Here is a 16,787-nt window from a genome sequence, read left to right on the forward strand (position 1 = left end):
GAATTCGTATTATCTAAAACTCCTCGAAGGTGGAGATTTCTTTCCTTACCTTTTCTAAGTATTTCAGCATCCGCTCTTCTTTAGCTTTGCTGAAACCATTGACTTCGCTCACTACTAACTGTGAAAGTTCAACCTTAGGGCGTACTCAGCGAGGAAATTATCTGGCCCTGTTATGACCAAACCAATGCCACTGCCCCCAGCGTTGGAAGAGCCATCGACGTACAACATCCAGAGTGGGTCTTGGTTTAGTTGGTTCAGGTTTGGTTCCTCATCCGGATGACTCGGACCCGTAGGTTCGTTGATCGTTACTATCCGTTCAACAATGAAGTCTGCGAGCACTTGAGATTTAATCACTGGTTGGGGTTTTATCTGAATGTCAAACTCGCCCAACTTAACCGCCCAGTTAATTAGACGTCCTGAGGTATCAGGTTTTTGCAGAATTTTTTGGAGGGGTTGGTCGGTGGGTACCGTGATTGGGTGGGCTTGGAAATAGAGACGGAGCTTCCTCGTTGAGATAACAACCACGAATGCGAATTTCTCGATTTCTTGGTACCGGGTCTCAGCGTCATGGAGTACTCAACTGACATAGTAGATGGGCCGCTCTATTTTTCCTTCCTGCCGGACAAGCACAGAGCTCACCGCGGCGAGCCCTACGGCTAGGTACAGATACAATTTCTCGCCCGGTTTGCGTTTGGAGAGTAAGGGAGGGACTTGTAGATACACCTTCAACTGATCAAAGGCTATCTGACATTCCTCTGTCCATTGAAAGTCTTTTACATTCCTATGAGTTTTGAAGAAAGGCAAGCATCTCTCAGCGGATTTCAACATGAATCTACTGAGGGCCGCTATCCTGCCTGTAAGCCTCTGCAATTCCCGGATTTCCTTCAGTGGGGTCATTTCAAGGAGTGCCTTTATCTTCTCAAGGTTGGCTTCGATTCCTCGCTGACTGACCATGAAGCCCAGAAAATTTTCGGACGTGACTCCGAAAGCGCATTTAGCTGGGTTTAGTTTCATTCGGTTACGACGGAGTACAGAGAAGGCATCTGCAAGGTCGGCAATGTGGTTATGTGCTTCAAGGATCTTCACAAGCATGTCGTCAACATACACTTCCACATTTCTTCCGATTTGTTCGGCAAAAATCTTATTGACGAGGCACTAGTAGGTGGCATCGGCATTCTTGAGGCCAAAAGGCATGGCCTCGTAGCAAAACAATCCTTAGTCGGTGACGAAGGAGGTCTTGGGAATGTCGGGCTCGAACATCTGAATCTGATTGTAGCCGGAAAAGGCATCCATGAAACTCCGCATCTCATGTTTGGCGGTGGCACCAATAAGATGATCAATCATCGGCAACGGGTAACAATCTTTGGGGCAGGCTTTGTTGAGGTCAGTAAAGTCTATGCAAAATCGCCATTTTCCATTAGACTTCTTGACCATTACCACGTTAGCGAGCCATTCTGGGTAACGAATCACTCTTATAAACTTTGCTTCAAGGAGTTTATTCACTTCTTCTTTGATATGTTTCCGTCTCTCGGTGGCGAAATTACATTTTTTCTGCTTCACTGGTTTGAAACTGGGATCCACGTTCAACTTGTGGACAGCTACATCGGAGGGGATTCCTGGCATGTCGGCGGTGGACCAAGCGAAGACATCCGAGTTAGTTCTTAAGAAATTGACAAGCTCGATTTTGAGCTTACCTAGGAGGAGGGAACCAATCTGGACAGTGTGCTCTTTAGATCCAATGAAGAGAGGGACCTTCGAGAGTTCTTCGACTGGCTCTCCTCCCTTCACCTCGATTCGTGGGTTGGGGCCTCCAATGGAGAAGGTTTCCTTAGCAGCCTTCTTCTTTTTCAGCAGGGTGGTGTAATATTCACGAGCTTTTTCTTGGTCGCCCTATACCGTGCCTTGTAGGGGATTTCATTTTCAGGTGGGCAGTGGAAACCACTGCCCCCAATTCATTCAAGGCCGGCCTTCCGATAATTCCATTATAGGCAAAAGGGACATGGACTATGATGAATGTCTGCATAATGGTTTGTTGAACTAGATGAGTTCCGAACGTTACGGGGAGTTTAATCTTCCCTCTTACTTTGATCTCTCCCCCGAAGAACCCGTAGATGGACCAATCGACCGGCTCCAGCCTATCTTTAGCAATGTGCATTTCTGTGAAGGCGTCTTGGTGGAGAACGTTGACCGAGCTTCCGGTATCCATTAAGATTCAGCTCACGTTGAAGTTGGTGATGGTGAGCTGGATGACTACAGCATCGTCATGCTGTCGGTCCATTTTTCCATAATCTGCTTAGGTGACGGTGATGGGTTGGCTGCTGTTTAGGTCTGTCTTTGGTTTTTCGAGGGAGCCTCCACGGAGTTGATCTGTTCTGCATAAAGGATGCATCCTTCCGCGGTAGGTCCTCCAGAGGCGGGGCCGCCGTAGAACGTATCAATGTTGCCAAAAATCCTCGGGGCTTCCTCAGGCTCTGGGGCTCTTTGACGATTATTCGGTGCTTGGGGACCAGGCGAGCGTTGATGAACGGGGGAATGGCGTTCATCCACGGGCCGATGAACTTCGGACCTAGGTCACTGTTGATTCCTCGGAGGATTCTAGAGGTAATGGTTGATTCAACCAAGCCCAGCGAGTCGTTCGATTTCATTTTTAAGGTGGTAACAACTATCAATAGTATGCCCATAATCTTGGTGGAAATGACAATATTTGCTGGAGTTTTTCTTTTTCCCCGCGTTTCTCATCCTTTCGGGCCACTGGATCGGTTCTCTGTCGCGGATTTTGTACAAGATGTTTGACAAAGTGGTGTTCAACGGTGTGTAGTTCACTCTTTCAAATTGGGGATTCAGGGCATGGCTAGCTGGACGGTCGTTGCGTCGCTCTCGTTTCTGACTCGGTCCCCAGCGTGACTCATCCTTTCGCTTCTCACCTCCTCGAACATTGTCCAACTCTCTTTCCATGGCAAATGATTCTTCGTTGTTGATTTATCGGTCTGCAGTGGCCATAAGTTCTTGGAGATCTCGAGGGGGGTTGACGTTCAGGGCCACCTTCATGTCTCGGTCTCTGATGGAGTGACGATGCGTGGCGGTGACCATGTCAAAGTTGGGCTCCTTGATTTGATGGAGTTCGGTATGGAACCTACCGATGAACTATCGGAGTGTCTCATCTTTTCCTTGTCGTAGGGCCAAAAGAGCGTCGGCGGGCTTCCTTCGAGGCCGACTATTTACGAAGTAGGCGACAAATTCCTTTCTGAGTTTGTGGAACGACTCAATGGAATTGGGTTTTAAGCGGCTATACCAGTTGCTCGTGTCTCTTTTCAGATAGGCGAGGAAAGCTTTACACATTGTAGCGTCAGATGCGTTCCGGAGCACCATCGCTCGGTGGTACGCTCGGAGGAACTCTAGAGGGTCGGATGATCCATCATAGAGGTCCAACCGAGGCATATCGGAGTTTGTGGCGATAATGGCGTTGGCAATTCTCGGAACGAATGGAGAGGCTACTTCACTGTCCCATTCTGCTAGGAGATCCGGGTCACAAGGTGCCTTTATCTGCTACTAGAGTTCTCTGATCTGGCGCTGAAGGTCATCTATAACTGTAGGGTATTGTTCTGCCTGATCTTCCTCGCCGGACTTCTCGGAGGAGGAGGCATATGACCATCGGTATGGCGAGTTGGATTCGCTAAAGTCTGCTCCGGAATTGGGTCATCATGCCTTCGACGTCGATCATCAAGGTGATGTTTGGAGGGCGTGCTGGTGACTGATGCGGATCCTTGTTGACCCTGACGGGGTCTCCGACTCCGAGGGTTTCACCCTCCGGTAGACTCTTTCTCCTCAGAGACTTCGATGGGGGGAATTTCTCCGATGATCGGAATCGTCGGTGGAGGCGGTGCTACTGGTTGCATAGGGAGTCTTTGGAGTATTTGTTGAAGGGCCTTGGCCACGTTTTCGAGTTGCTGTCCGAACTGATTGAGTGTGTTCATGGTGGCCGGAGCATCCCCAGAGACAACCATTTCTCCTGTCTCCGCGTGCTGTTCTTGGCCTTGCTGGCTTGCTTGGTTTCTCGTAACCATTCCACCGTTAGGTTGAGAGGGAACTCTCGATTTTGACATCGACGAGTCCCACGGATGGCGCCAATCTGATGACGCCCTAAATCTGACTGCACATACTAGCTTGATAGAACCTGTAATCATGTGCTCACAGGAAAAGCGTCAGCGAGCCCGGAGTTGTGGCTTCGGACGGCCACTTCGACACTCAAGTCAGAAATAGGCAATCACATATAGTGGACGGTAAAAAGGGGGGAGGACCAAGACAAGTTACCAGGCCAGAGAAGGAAAGGGAGAATTGGTTTTCCATTGCCTTTGCTTGAGTGTGTAGACCCTTATTTACAGGATCTTGAAGATATCAATTAAGCCTTTGATTTAGCCCACATGGGACGTGATGGATGGAGGATAAAATCGTGGAGATATGATTTCCTGCGATTCCGGGCGGAGATCTTGGACGGCGGCCTAGGCGGGACATTTTGAATTTGAATATTGTGTCTTGCGTGTAACGGTAGTCCGGATTGGTAGCATAAATGGCGAGATTCCCGCGGCAGTGTTTGGTTCCTTTTGAAGTTCGTTACCGCACGAAGGAGAAATGTTATGGGCGTGACTCGTTAACGAGTGTTGCTTGTGGCAATTGAGTTGACCTGGTTGAGCGGTGAAGAATGGATTTGAGGGTTAGTACCGTGCATTGCGATTTTACCCCTAACAGTTTATTTGGAGCATGATCCATAACCATCTCCATGGAACAAAATTTGTGGATGACATCTATTGAGGATGCCATTCTATCTAACCGCACTCCATACTGCCCCTTGGTTCGTAGCCTCATTTATCTCACCGTTACCAGCCAAATATCGTATATCACATCCAAATTCTTAGTAATGATGAGGGGGTCGATTGGCTGACCATGTCAAAAAGCTCAATCCTAACACTTTCCCTAAACTTGAAGTGCGTATGTCAAGAACACCCAACTTGCAAATCATAAATGTGAAAATTTTCTATCTTATCTTCCAAGATAGGATTGTACGCATTGTATCTATTGTCCTGTTCTCTAAGATTATGAGCAATAATTGGTTTTCGACTCAGAATCGGTTGTCATAATCTTAAACCAATAGGGCATTTCCAAGATAACTACACTGAGAAGTATATCTTATAGCAAAGTATCTTGCCAAGATTGCTGTGATAAGAATTGTATCTTAGCAATAAAAAATTTCGTCACCATATCTTCCAAGATATGATTGTAACAACTGTGATAATTAAGAATTTCAGCATAGAATGAAATTTTTCGATCACCATATCTTCCAAGATAGGATTGTACCAACCATAGTTTCCGAACTCCCCTATGTCATCGTTGACTCGCCCGAGTCAACTCCTTTTTACCTTTTACCTTGGCCATGTTCTTGTACTAATTTTGCCCTTCAAAGTCAATCAAAACTCCTTTTGACCCTCCCCAGTACTCACCACATCAGCCAAGTACACGGCTGCATTATCCGATTCCTCAGCCGCATCGCGTCGAGTAGACTAGGATTTGCCTTGGCCACATTTTGACCCACATCTGCATTTTGAAACACTGGACTACCAACTATGATCAAGATTGTATCTTAGCAAGATAGCTATGATCAGTATTGGATCTTACCTAGATAGGATTACCCCAACTGTAATTAATATTACTTCATGGGTCTAGATTGATTTTTTAGTTGTAAAAATCCCCCAATAATCAATGAAAAGAATTCAGTGTGTTCTCTCAAACTGAACACTACTTTAAGAAATGGGGAATGTATAGGGAGTTGAAAATAGCGACTATAGGAAAATTAGTGTCGTTAGTATGATCCAGAATTTGGTTATTTCTGTTTCTGTTTTGAGCTATTCAAATGAGAAGTGAGAGTGAGGAAGGCTTCAGGAAGGTGTGATACTACCAATTATTCCAAAAGCTTAAGCTAATAGAGATGGTGTCATTTAATCATTTATACTTCAACACTCCCCCTAATGCATGGCCCCTTTTTTGGGGGTTGGACGTACACATGGCACATGTTGCCTCTCTTTTGGGTTGACCATACACGTTGAGTTTTAATATCAAGGAGTTGTTGGGTTTTGAACCGAGGACCTGCCGTGAGGCAGTAGCTCTAATACCACGTAAATTAACCAAGTAATCCAATAGCTTTAACTCGTACATGTGTACGGCTGAAAGTCATGGGTATGCCCCCCATTGACGCGAGTTCGAATCCCTCCGGGTTAACCCGATGCGTGTGGTTTAAGAGTGATTGCACTCATCAGTATGGAATAGTCCCACACACCCTAAAAATTGGGGTGCGCAAAAAAAAAGCGTAAGCTGTTCGAGATGGTGCTTATTTGATCATTTATACTTTAACGGAGGGCTTTGGCATCAGAGGTGAAGATTGAGAGCAGTTGCTTTAGATTGAGAGCAGGAGGGTTTTAGCACCACAGGGTGCAGATTGAATGAAGCTGTTGCTTTAGTAGCTCCATTTGTATTTTATTTTTTGATGCGTAAGCTGGGGTTATGCAAGACCTCCACAGAAAACTAAGCAGAAAATAGTACAAAGCTAGGGGGGCTGAAAGGCCAATAAGAGGGGAACATGCTCCCGAAAACTCCCAAGCATCCCAACAGGGAGGGGATAGAATAAAAACATGAAGGCCGAATCTCCACTAAGCTCACAAGTTGCTTTAGTAGCTCCATGATCAATAAAAGAGTGGATATAATCATTTCAAGTTGTGCCGCATCTCTTTCCACCAATGTGGGCCTAAAAGCTAATTAATCTGTAGAAACTAGAAAGAGAATAAATGGAGCTTTTGATGGCGTGGATTTCATTCTAAGTTTTTTTGTATTGGGACAGTTCAATTCTAAATTTTTTTAGTAGCTAAGTTATGTAAAAGACTTAAAAATTCAAAGAACTTTCCATATCCAAAAATTTCAGTTGTTTATATGCTCAAAGGATAGAGCTATCCATACATTTTGAAGACTTAGAAATTCAAAGAATTTTCCATATCCAAACATTTCAGTTGTTTATCTGCTCAAAAGAGAAGGTTATCTATACATTTTGAGGGCCAGACATTATCTCAAGTGGGAGAGCACAAATTGGAAGCAATAATACAAAGACAGATCATGTGGCTAGGAGAGGATAAAAAGTTTGCAACCTTTTATTTGAGCTAAATATAAAACAAATAGAGAAACCATGGATCTTGCATCAGCTATGCCCCTCAACAATCCTTATGTTGCATATATACCTACTCTTAATAGACCCACTTTTACAGCAAGAAACAAAAACCATTTTTAGAAAGGGAAATGATATTTCCACCCCCTTTTCCCTCAGTTTTTGTTTTTCTTTTCCTCAAAAAGACTTTATTTTCAAGCAAAGTCAAACAAAAGGGAGTGGGAATGCAATCATTTTCAAGAAACATACCCAAAATGGGGTGGAAAAGCAGGGGGAGGGGGTGGAGATGTCATTTTGAATTTTCATACCTACCAAAAAAAAAGGCCCCATTCTTATCGCACTTATCCTATTGCCAGTTAACCAACCCTTCTCCTTCATCTTTATAATAATCACTCAAGTTCTTCAAACCAACTTAGCAAAAATGTTTGGGTGTTTTGGAAATAAAAGAACACTGCCAAAAGCCAGTTCCGTAAGTAGCATCAAACTCAAGCAAGTTCTGTACCATTTGCATTTTCATTTTTTTTAATTTTTCCATCATTTTTCTTCCGTGGGGTCTTATAAATATAAAATCCCCTGGTACTGATTCAAGTATATTTAACTATTATGTCTTGGCTTTTCTTCTTTCAGATTGTGGAACTTGGTGTTCACATGGACTGTGAAGGATGTGAAAGAAGGATAAGAAAAGCAATCTCTAAGATAGATGGTAAGATCTTCCCATTGGTGATTAATATAGATCTATAACACTATAAGAAATACAATCATTCGCTACAGATTTTCCGTCGCCAAAAGACACAATCCATCAGTACATATATTTAACGACAGAAAACTGTTTGTCACAATATATGGTACATATATATTTAGCAAAGAAAACTGTTCGTCACGTAGGACATTAGTAGTGGATCTCTAATTCCAGTAGGATTCTAGGATTAGTAGCTTATTTTCTTCTGAGGTTTTACTTTTTACTTGGCAAGATTACTATTCTAATTGTCATTACTTAATTTCTTTATGTGGTAGGATTTAGTTTCTTATTTTCTTATAAATATGAGAGCTTGGATGTGAAAATAATTAATCAAGAATATTGGAACAAAATTTCTCTCCGAATCTCTTTCTTGTTCGCTCTTCTCTCTCTTCTTTCCTAGAGTTCTTCTTCTTCTTCTTCCTAATGGATTCTAGGGCAATTTTTGGATCGTACGCTTCGGGTGCGATTCCACGTTTGATCCGCTGCATTAGTTTGTCACAAGCTAATTAGTATATAGCGACGGAATTTGCAATGGTTATTCATCTGCCACTGTTTACTATGCAATAGTGACGGATAAAATCAGTTGCTAATTTTATTTTTTAAATAAAAAACAAGTATAACGATTGAAAAGACCAATGGGCAGTAGGGTAACAAAAGAAGAATGGGTGACAAAAAATTCCGTCGCGAATAATACCTATCACTACATATATCCCTTAGGCTGCTACATATATAATTAAAAACACAAATAATTTTAGTTTTTACATATATATGGGCTACTGATATTGGCACTATCATGTTTTGATAATTACACTAACTTATCATGTCTTTTATTATTTAAACAGTTGACAACGGTTTTTACAGTTCCCAAAAAGCTCTCAAAAGCCAGTTAAAAAAGAAAAGACAAGTTGAGTTTGTGCAATTATTAACATATGGTACTACCAATAGCAATATCGCGCGCATGTGTGTGGATATCAAAAATTAGAAGAAAAAAAAACACCTTAACTAAATGGTTACGTATAGCAATGGAATTTTTTAACCGTCGCTAATGAAGTAGTAATAGCGATGGAAAAAAATGTTGTCTCTTTGAAGGGTTTATAATAATGAAAGAACAATAGCGACAGTTTTTTTCTTTCGCTATAAGGGTTTTTCTTGTAGTATTTGATATAGATTAGGCTGCTATTGGCACTGCCATGTTTTATTAATTGCACAAACTCATCTTGTCTTTTACTTTTTAAAGAGATGTCAAAGGTCATTACGGTTCCCAAAAAGCTCCAAAAAGCCAATTAAAAAAGAAAAGACAATCTGAGTTTGTGCAATTATCAAAACATGGTAGTCCCAATATCAGTAGCCATAGTTAATTAAATTATTAAATATCATACATTTTATCAGGGGTTGATACTGTGGAGATTGATATGGATACACAAAAGGTAACTGTTACAGGATACGTAGAACAACGTGAAGTCCTCAAGGTGGTGAGAAGTACAGGGAGGAAGGCAGAGTTCTGGCCATATCCCTACGATGGGGAATACCACCCATATGTGTTACAGTATCATGAAGACTCGACGTTTTCCTCTACGTATAACTATTACAAGCATGGGTATAATTCGAGTGTCCATGGATACTTGCCTGACCCTGCGTATTCTACAGTGCTAGATGATCATACGGCCTCATTCTTCAATGATGAAAACGTTCATGCATGCAGGATAATGTGATTGTGATTCACGTACAAACTGATCTTAATACATGATAAATAACATCTTTTTGAATGTGAGTAAATAAAAAATTGGGAAATGGTATTTACAGAATTAAACTCCTTTGTTTATGTAATGGGATTCCTCTCTTTCTTTCACACTTCTTGGGATTTTGAGGTATAAATTCCTAAACTAGAAAAGATGTTCTAATTAGTCATAGGAAATCATGATTTAGCAAAAAATAATAATTTAACTTTTAAGAAAATAAGTTACATGAAGTCCCTAAATACTACTTATTGTAACATATGTATCAGGAGGAAGTCTAAATTGAAGGAAGCCCTCGCAAAGAAGAGGTGAAAGGGCTCCTCCATTGGCTGCACATAACCATCATGTTTGACTTTTCAACCGCTATTAATGCATGATGGTGATGTGTAGCCAATAGGAGAGCCCTTTCACCTCTTTTTTGCAAGGGCTCCCTTCAGCCTCATATATCAGATGCTAAACATTATTTTTTGGTGAAAATGACATTCGTGTAGCTCTAAAAAAAAACAATCTTAATTAATACATTACGCATAGCATCGTATTGGAATTGTAAATGAATAAATAATTGGGAAATGACATTTACACTTCTTTGTTTATGTAATGGCATTCCTCCATACTTTAATAATTGGCATTTTGTCTTATAATGAACTCGTAATCTCTAAAAGATATTCTAATTAATCATATAAAATCATGACTTAGCCATAAATGTTTTAATTAAAAAGTATTTTACAAGAACTCCTCAAATACAACTTTTGGTAGCACATACAGGTGCTAAACTTTATTTTCCGTTGGATTTATATCAAAAAGTCCAAAAATATTTTGGATTGTGACCCCCAAACATAGCCACAAAATCCAATGGTGCATCCTAAATCCAAATGGAGCGTGTCAATGCATGAAAATATCCTTCATATTTCTGTTCACTAGTGTCTATTCATGAGGGGCATTTTTCTAACATTTAAAAACCCTACTGAAAATAAAATTTTCATTTTCTCACGTTCGTTTTGATGATGATTCTCCTCTCTCAATTTTCTTCCCTCTTCCATCCCTTAAGCCTAATCCTTAGTTATAAATTTTGTTTTGTTTCAACTGAAACGGTGGAAACATTTCATTTCGCCCGGAATTCTGGAATGGAACCACCTTCCTCCCCCCATTTTTATGGTGCCCTGGCCCTCATTTTATCCTGTTTCAGTTGGACCAAAGTAGGGTGTTTCATCCTGTTTTCTCCGAAACTTCGTCATATTTCTGCCGAAACAATTACTTTTACCTTTTTTTTCCTTCTTCTTAACTATTTCTCTTCTCTTTTTCATGTCTTTTATTAGAATTGGGTTTTTACATGCAAAGTCAGTTTTTAAAAGACATTTACTTAAGATTTACATGTAAATAGGGGAAAACCCCCCATTTGGATTTATTAATAATAGTTTCAAGACCCAATTCTAAAATGATAAATAATCAACTTTCCAGTTCTACTACAAATTCGACATTTTTCGGTCATTTCAGGCCGAGTCAAAATCTTGACTTCCATACGATGGGATATTTTTGTAATTTTAAAAATTCATAAATTCTATCATGTCCAAACACTATTAAATCTCAAAGGTCTTGTAAAAGACTCATTATTTAGTCTCTAAAAATGTTTCATCTAACCAGGCATTGGTCAACACTAGTATTTTTGCTGACATTAATTTTCCTTTAATTAAATGTTGGATCGTTACAACCTTTTGATGTTATGATGCCCTTGGATGAATAGAATGATTGTTGTTCCATTTTTTTAGTAATTTTTTATTTTTTGGATTTTTTTTAAAAATTAACTATTAAAAAATAATCTCCCGCCGTAGGAACGTCTTTTCCAAAACGAAATGCCGAAATGTTCCATTTCACTGTCCAAAACTAAATGGCAAACGAAACGAAATTGATAACTAAGTCCTAAGCCCTATGTACGACGTATTTAGGTTCTAGGGTCCGATTAAAAACGGATCGCAACCCAAACTTAGAAACTAGCCAAAAGGGCTCTCCAAAATGATCCGACCAATATTAAGGGAGGGATCCAGATGGATCCTGTTCAAGACAAATGTGGATCCAAGCGAAAGTGGATTCGTTGATTGTAAAGGCTATTACAATCCACACACAAAAAAAAGAGCTATAACAGCCAATCACATATTTGTCTATTGAAAAGAAATTATCAAAAATAAATTCCCTTAAAAAATATTTTGGTGAAAAAATTTCATAAAACACACCCAAACACACATGGTTGAATCTCAATGTTTTTTTTCCTTATCAAAGTAATTTACCACCCCCCTAAAAAAAGAATGAGTTATCAAACATAAAAAACACATGCTTATGTAGACATTTTTTTGCTAGGGAAAATTTTTTAATGCAGCCCAAGGGGCTAATAAAGTGAGAAGTGAGTGCAAATATCATTTAAAAAAAAACAGCGATGGGGGAAGAGGAAAACGTGCTTTACTTTGATAAGGAAAACATGCTTTACTAAATTGAATGTTCTTCAAACACCAAAATCCTGCCCCTCCCTCTCTTTGTTAGATGCTTGCCCCACAGCCAAGCCAACAATCCCCCAAGTCCCAAATCTTCCACTCTCTTTCCCATCTCCTACACCAATGCCTTCTCACCAGAAACCTCAAATCTACCAAAACCCTCCACGCTTGCCTGCTAAGAACCGGCTTCTTCACCTCCCTCAACCTTCACACCAAACTCTTCTTGTCTTACGCCACATGCCCCAACAACAACAACCTTCGCTCTCTAACCAAACTTTTCAAATCCATTGACCAAACCGACCCATTGCCTTGGAATGCCATTGTGTCCACTTTCACTCACAACAACCTACCTTTCCTTGCCCTTGAAACCTTCACTCTCATGCACAAAACCAACCTTCCCTTAGACACTTACGCCCTTTGTAGCTCTCTAAACGCCTCGGCAGCTACTAAAATGCTGAATTTTGGTAAACAAGTCCACACCCATGTCATAAAATTCATCTGGCCCCCAAGTGTCTATGTGAGTGGGGCACTAATCGATTTGTATGCCAAATCAGCCTCACTCGATGATGCTTCCAAAGTGTTCGATGAAATGCCTAACAAGAACATTGTTTGCGCGAATTCTCTTTTATCGGGTTACGCCAATGCCAAGCTATGGGTCCAAGGCCTACAATTGTTCCATAGAATGCGCACACTAAGCATGGACCCCGATAGGTACACATTATCGGGGGTCCTAAGTATATGTGCCGGGCTATCGGCAATCGAATTGGGTAGGCAAGTGCACGCCAATCTATTGCGTAGGATCATCTATGTGGGTCGAGACAAATTCATTCTAAGTTCATTGATTGAGATGTATGGAAAATGTGGCCTAGTACAAAAGGCACGCCAAGTGTTTGATTTGGTCCAAGAGAGGAGAGATATTGTTTTGTGGACGTCTATGCTTAGCGCGTATGGTAGGAATGGAAGGTTCAAAGATGTGATCGAGACGTTCGAGAAGATGTTGATAGAGGGTGTCAAGCCGGATGAGGTGGCATTTGTGGCAGTTCTATCGGCGTGTAGTCATGCGGGGGAGGTCCACCGAGGGGTTGAGTTTTTCGAGTCGATGCGTAGGGACTTTGGGGTGGAGGCAGGGCTAGAGCATTATGGGTGTTTGGTGGATATGTTATGTAGGGCAGGGGAGTTGGAGAAGGCATGGAAGGTGGTGAATGAGATGCCTTTGGAAGTAGGGAATGGGGTGTCTGCTTGGGGTGCTTTGCTTCGGGCTTGTAATGATTTTGGGAATGTGGAGATGGGTAAGGTGGTTGCCAAAAGGGCTCTTGAATTGGACCCGGAGAATGTAGGGATATATGTTGTATTGTCGAATTTGTATGCAAGTTTTGGTATATGGAGTGAGATTGAGGAGTTGAGAGAATTGATGAAGCAAAGAGGGTTGAAGAAAGATATGGGGTGTAGTCGGATAGAGATCACAAAATAATGTAGAGATAGAGAGGATAGAGAGCAATTCATCTGTTTAATATGTTGTTCATTTGTAAGCTTGTTGCATAATAAGATTTATGCCATGTTTGGCAACCTTGAAAAAACTATTCCACGGAGAAACTTAAGAGAGTGGGCCCAGTTGTGAGAGATGGGTGGAAGAGGGAGAAACTTATGAGAGTGGGAGTGAGGGAGCATGAAAAGCTCGTAAAAATCAGGAAAATAAAATACCAAATTTAAGTAGTTATTAATTTTTCACTATTTTTAGGAATTGCTGTTGTTCTCAACTCAAGTCTCTACCTCTACCTGCCCTTCTCACTTAATTGGGCCCATGATTATTCCATGGAATAATTTTTCATGGTTGCCAAACATGGCGGCCTCTTTGATGCGGAGAAATTTCATTTGGGTATAATCTTATATGACCATTACCTGCAAATAATGGTTACAGTAGTTTTAGAAATGTTATAGTTGCACCACTAGTTGAGATTCAGAGAGATGGTAGGAAGAGTAGATGAGGGATTTTATTATGCTTGATAAAGGTTAAGGTGTCGCCCCAAATTGAACCAAGGTCAGGCACTTGACAGTGCCAGACACCTCATACATGGTTACAAGGCAGTCGATATCGCATGCAATTGGGCCATTCATCCAAAATTTAAATCCATGTATTTATTAAAGTACTAACATAATGAATAAGTAAATATAAATGTCAGAGTTTCACTCTCAACCCAAAGTAAAAGCCTTTTTAACACAAGCAAACTTCGAGAGATCTATCGTAAACTGAACACAGAATGAGAAGTCAAAGATTCATATTGCCACAATCCGTTAAGAACCAAAAGAGATCATGAATAGAAATTTCGGTTTCGGTACCGAAACCGAGGTTTAAAATTTCAGTTTCGGTACCGGTTTCGGACCCTGAAATTTTGAAATTTCGACCGAAATCTTGTACAAAACCCGAAACCAATATTTTATTCAATACTAAATTTCGGTCGAAATTTCGGTGAAATATTAAATTAATAAAAAAAAACAGATTTTTTGGGTCAAATATCGGAAAAACAAAAATTTCGACCGAAATTCCAAAATTTCTGCCGAAATAAAATACCGTTTCGGTTTTTATTGATTTCGGTGTCGGTCTCCACCAAAATCCGAAATTTCGGATTCGGTCGAAATTTAAAACCATGATCATAACATACCATTAGCGGCGCTAAAAGACATGCTATATCTCATCGAGGTTCCACGGCGTCGCAACTCGTTCCTTCACAATTCCTGTCTGCAGGGCCAACGTTTAGTCCCCATCGGTGGGATCAACATTTCCAATATTTATTCTCCATGTGTAGGGCCAATATCATACCTAAGCCTCCACAAGAAGTGCCCACAAACCAAACACAACGATCCTTACAGGGGAAACTGTTTCTCTGCTTGAGCGTAAATAGCCTATCTGCGCTTGAGCGTTAAAAATGAGACGGAGTGCCAACTTTAAGTGGGTCCCGCATAATAAGTTATAAGAAAATAAATAGGACGATAATAAATTCGCACCCAGTGGGATAATTCGCAACCCCTGTCACATGATTTACGTCAAAAAGCGTCAAAGTCTGCCACAATTGACGTTATAAATGGTGTGAATTATCCTACGATTGTGCGAATTTACCAATTACCAATAAATACCCAAAATTGATTTAGCGCTATGTAATTCTCGTCTCTTTAGAAAAACCCAAAAGAACAATAGACTAGCGAGAAGAAGAAACCCTCGAAAGCTATAAAACCCTAGCTAGAAAGGGTTTCATCTAGTGAAGTTGTTCGCAGAGAAGAAGAAGAAGAAGAAGAAGAAGCCCTAATCCTCGAAAAAAAAACCCTTGGGTAAGCTCTTGTTGTGCTTTTTTTGCTCAATTTAGTGGGTTTCTGATTTCAGCTCTGTTCTATCATTGGTTTTTTTTTTTTTTTTTTTGGGTATTTTGTTCTTTTCGTGTTTCTCATGTGATTGTTGCTTTTTTTTGCACTTTAGGGTTTGGATTGTTTTGCACTTTATCGTTTGGGTTTGTGAGAGGTGTGTTGGATTATTTTCCTTAATTTTGTTCTCTGGATCTGATTGATCTAATCGTCTGTTGTTCTTTTCTTTGTTTTGATCTTATCTGATGGTAAGGAATGTGTTGGGCATCGGAAACTATATTATTTTCTCTTTTTTAGTTTGAATTTCTTTTTCAGGTTTTTGGATTGTTGGTTTTCCAGGGCCGTTTGGATTGCAAGAAAATCATTTCGGGTGAAAAAAATTTCTTGGAAAATTTTGTTCTTTAAATAGTTCAGAGGAGAATGATAAGATTGTGATTAATTTGGAGGGGTATTTTCCTCAATTGAATGTCCCTCTAACTAATATGTGAATAGGGATGGTTCAAGTTATATATATTTTTTGTGTAAAAAAAGTACAAAATTTAAGAAATTTGTTCTTTTTCCAAATTTTTAAAAGAATTCCTGCAATCCAAACCGGGCCTTAACTGAACTGTTTACTTTTGAAGGAGGGAGAAAGAAGAGGAACCCCATGCATCCTTCTCTTATCGAGCTGTTTACATTCTATGGGTCGAGAAGTTGCTTATGTAAAAATTTGGATTTTCTATGGTTTGCTTGCCACATAATGGTGCAGAATTTAGGTTTTGTAGGGTTTCCTTTCTAATTTGTATGGATTTGTGGAGTTTAGTATTGTTTACTTTTTGAGTTGTATTGATGTTGAAATGGCTTTTCATCAATTGTTTTTCCCTTGCCTAAGTTTTGATATCTCGGTTAACGTTGTTATTTCAATCTTGTAACGACATTCTTGTTAGAAGCATTGTTCCTTTTTTGTGTTAATTTAGACTTTATAGGGTTTGTTTTCTATCAAATCATATGTTAATTGTTGACTTGTCAAGTAATGATATCTCGGTTATTTGTCATTATTGCAATGTCATGATGAAGTTATAAAAATGTCACTTGCCATTTTTCCTGCAGAGTAAATACCCAGCTGAAATTAACCAGAAATAGAGGTTTATGAAACCTGAGACATAAAAAATATCAGTCACATATTCTCTCCATAAAATAACAAAATCCAGCCTAGACAAAGTAACAATAGGTCTCCAGAAAATAACAATGGCTCATTTATAGTTAAAAAATGAAGTCAGACCGAAATTGAA

General features: G+C 40.2%; 3 protein-coding genes across 3 annotated transcripts in view; all 3 read left to right on the plus strand.

Annotated features, from left to right (window-relative positions):
* Positions 1-7,242: 7,242 nt before the first annotated feature.
* Positions 7,243-9,751, plus strand: LOC143855118 (heavy metal-associated isoprenylated plant protein 45-like). The gene is made up of 3 exons (XM_077365310.1): positions 7,243-7,673; positions 7,832-7,907; positions 9,333-9,751. The coding sequence occupies exons 1-3, from the start codon at positions 7,626-7,628 to the stop codon at positions 9,653-9,655; spliced, it is 447 nt and encodes a 148-aa protein (XP_077221425.1). The 5' UTR covers positions 7,243-7,625; the 3' UTR covers positions 9,656-9,751.
* Positions 9,752-12,078: 2,327 nt separating this feature from the next.
* Positions 12,079-13,834, plus strand: LOC143854607 (putative pentatricopeptide repeat-containing protein At3g13770, mitochondrial). Its single transcript, XM_077364646.1, has one exon. The coding sequence runs from the start codon at positions 12,212-12,214 to the stop codon at positions 13,631-13,633; it is 1,422 nt and encodes a 473-aa protein (XP_077220761.1). The 5' UTR covers positions 12,079-12,211; the 3' UTR covers positions 13,634-13,834.
* Positions 13,835-15,319: 1,485 nt separating this feature from the next.
* Positions 15,320-16,787, plus strand: part of LOC143854630 (transcription initiation factor TFIID subunit 14b-like) — a 28,501-nt gene continuing 27,033 nt past the window's right edge. The window contains exon 1 of the mRNA XM_077364679.1: positions 15,320-15,486. The gene's annotated coding sequence lies outside the window, so the exon portion shown is untranslated. The remainder of the gene's footprint in view (positions 15,487-16,787) is intronic.

This window comes from Tasmannia lanceolata, unplaced genomic scaffold (assembly GCF_043159265.1).
Source record: "Tasmannia lanceolata isolate RefF3 unplaced genomic scaffold, GAP_Taslan_0.1 ptg000020l, whole genome shotgun sequence".
Lineage (NCBI taxonomy): Eukaryota > Viridiplantae > Streptophyta > Magnoliopsida > Canellales > Winteraceae > Tasmannia > Tasmannia lanceolata.

Coding starts and splice junctions, on each gene's coding strand:
- LOC143855118 (XM_077365310.1), top strand. CDS start 7,626: ATGTTTGGGTGTTTTGGAAATAAAAGAACACTGCCAAAAGCCAGTTCC. Junction 7,674..7,831: donor CACTGCCAAAAGCCAGTTCC/GTAAGTAGCATC, acceptor TTCTTCTTTCAG/ATTGTGGAACTTGGTGTTCA. Junction 7,908..9,332: donor AGCAATCTCTAAGATAGATG/GTAAGATCTTCC, acceptor ACATTTTATCAG/GGGTTGATACTGTGGAGATT.
- LOC143854607 (XM_077364646.1), top strand. CDS start 12,212: ATGCTTGCCCCACAGCCAAGCCAACAATCCCCCAAGTCCCAAATCTTC.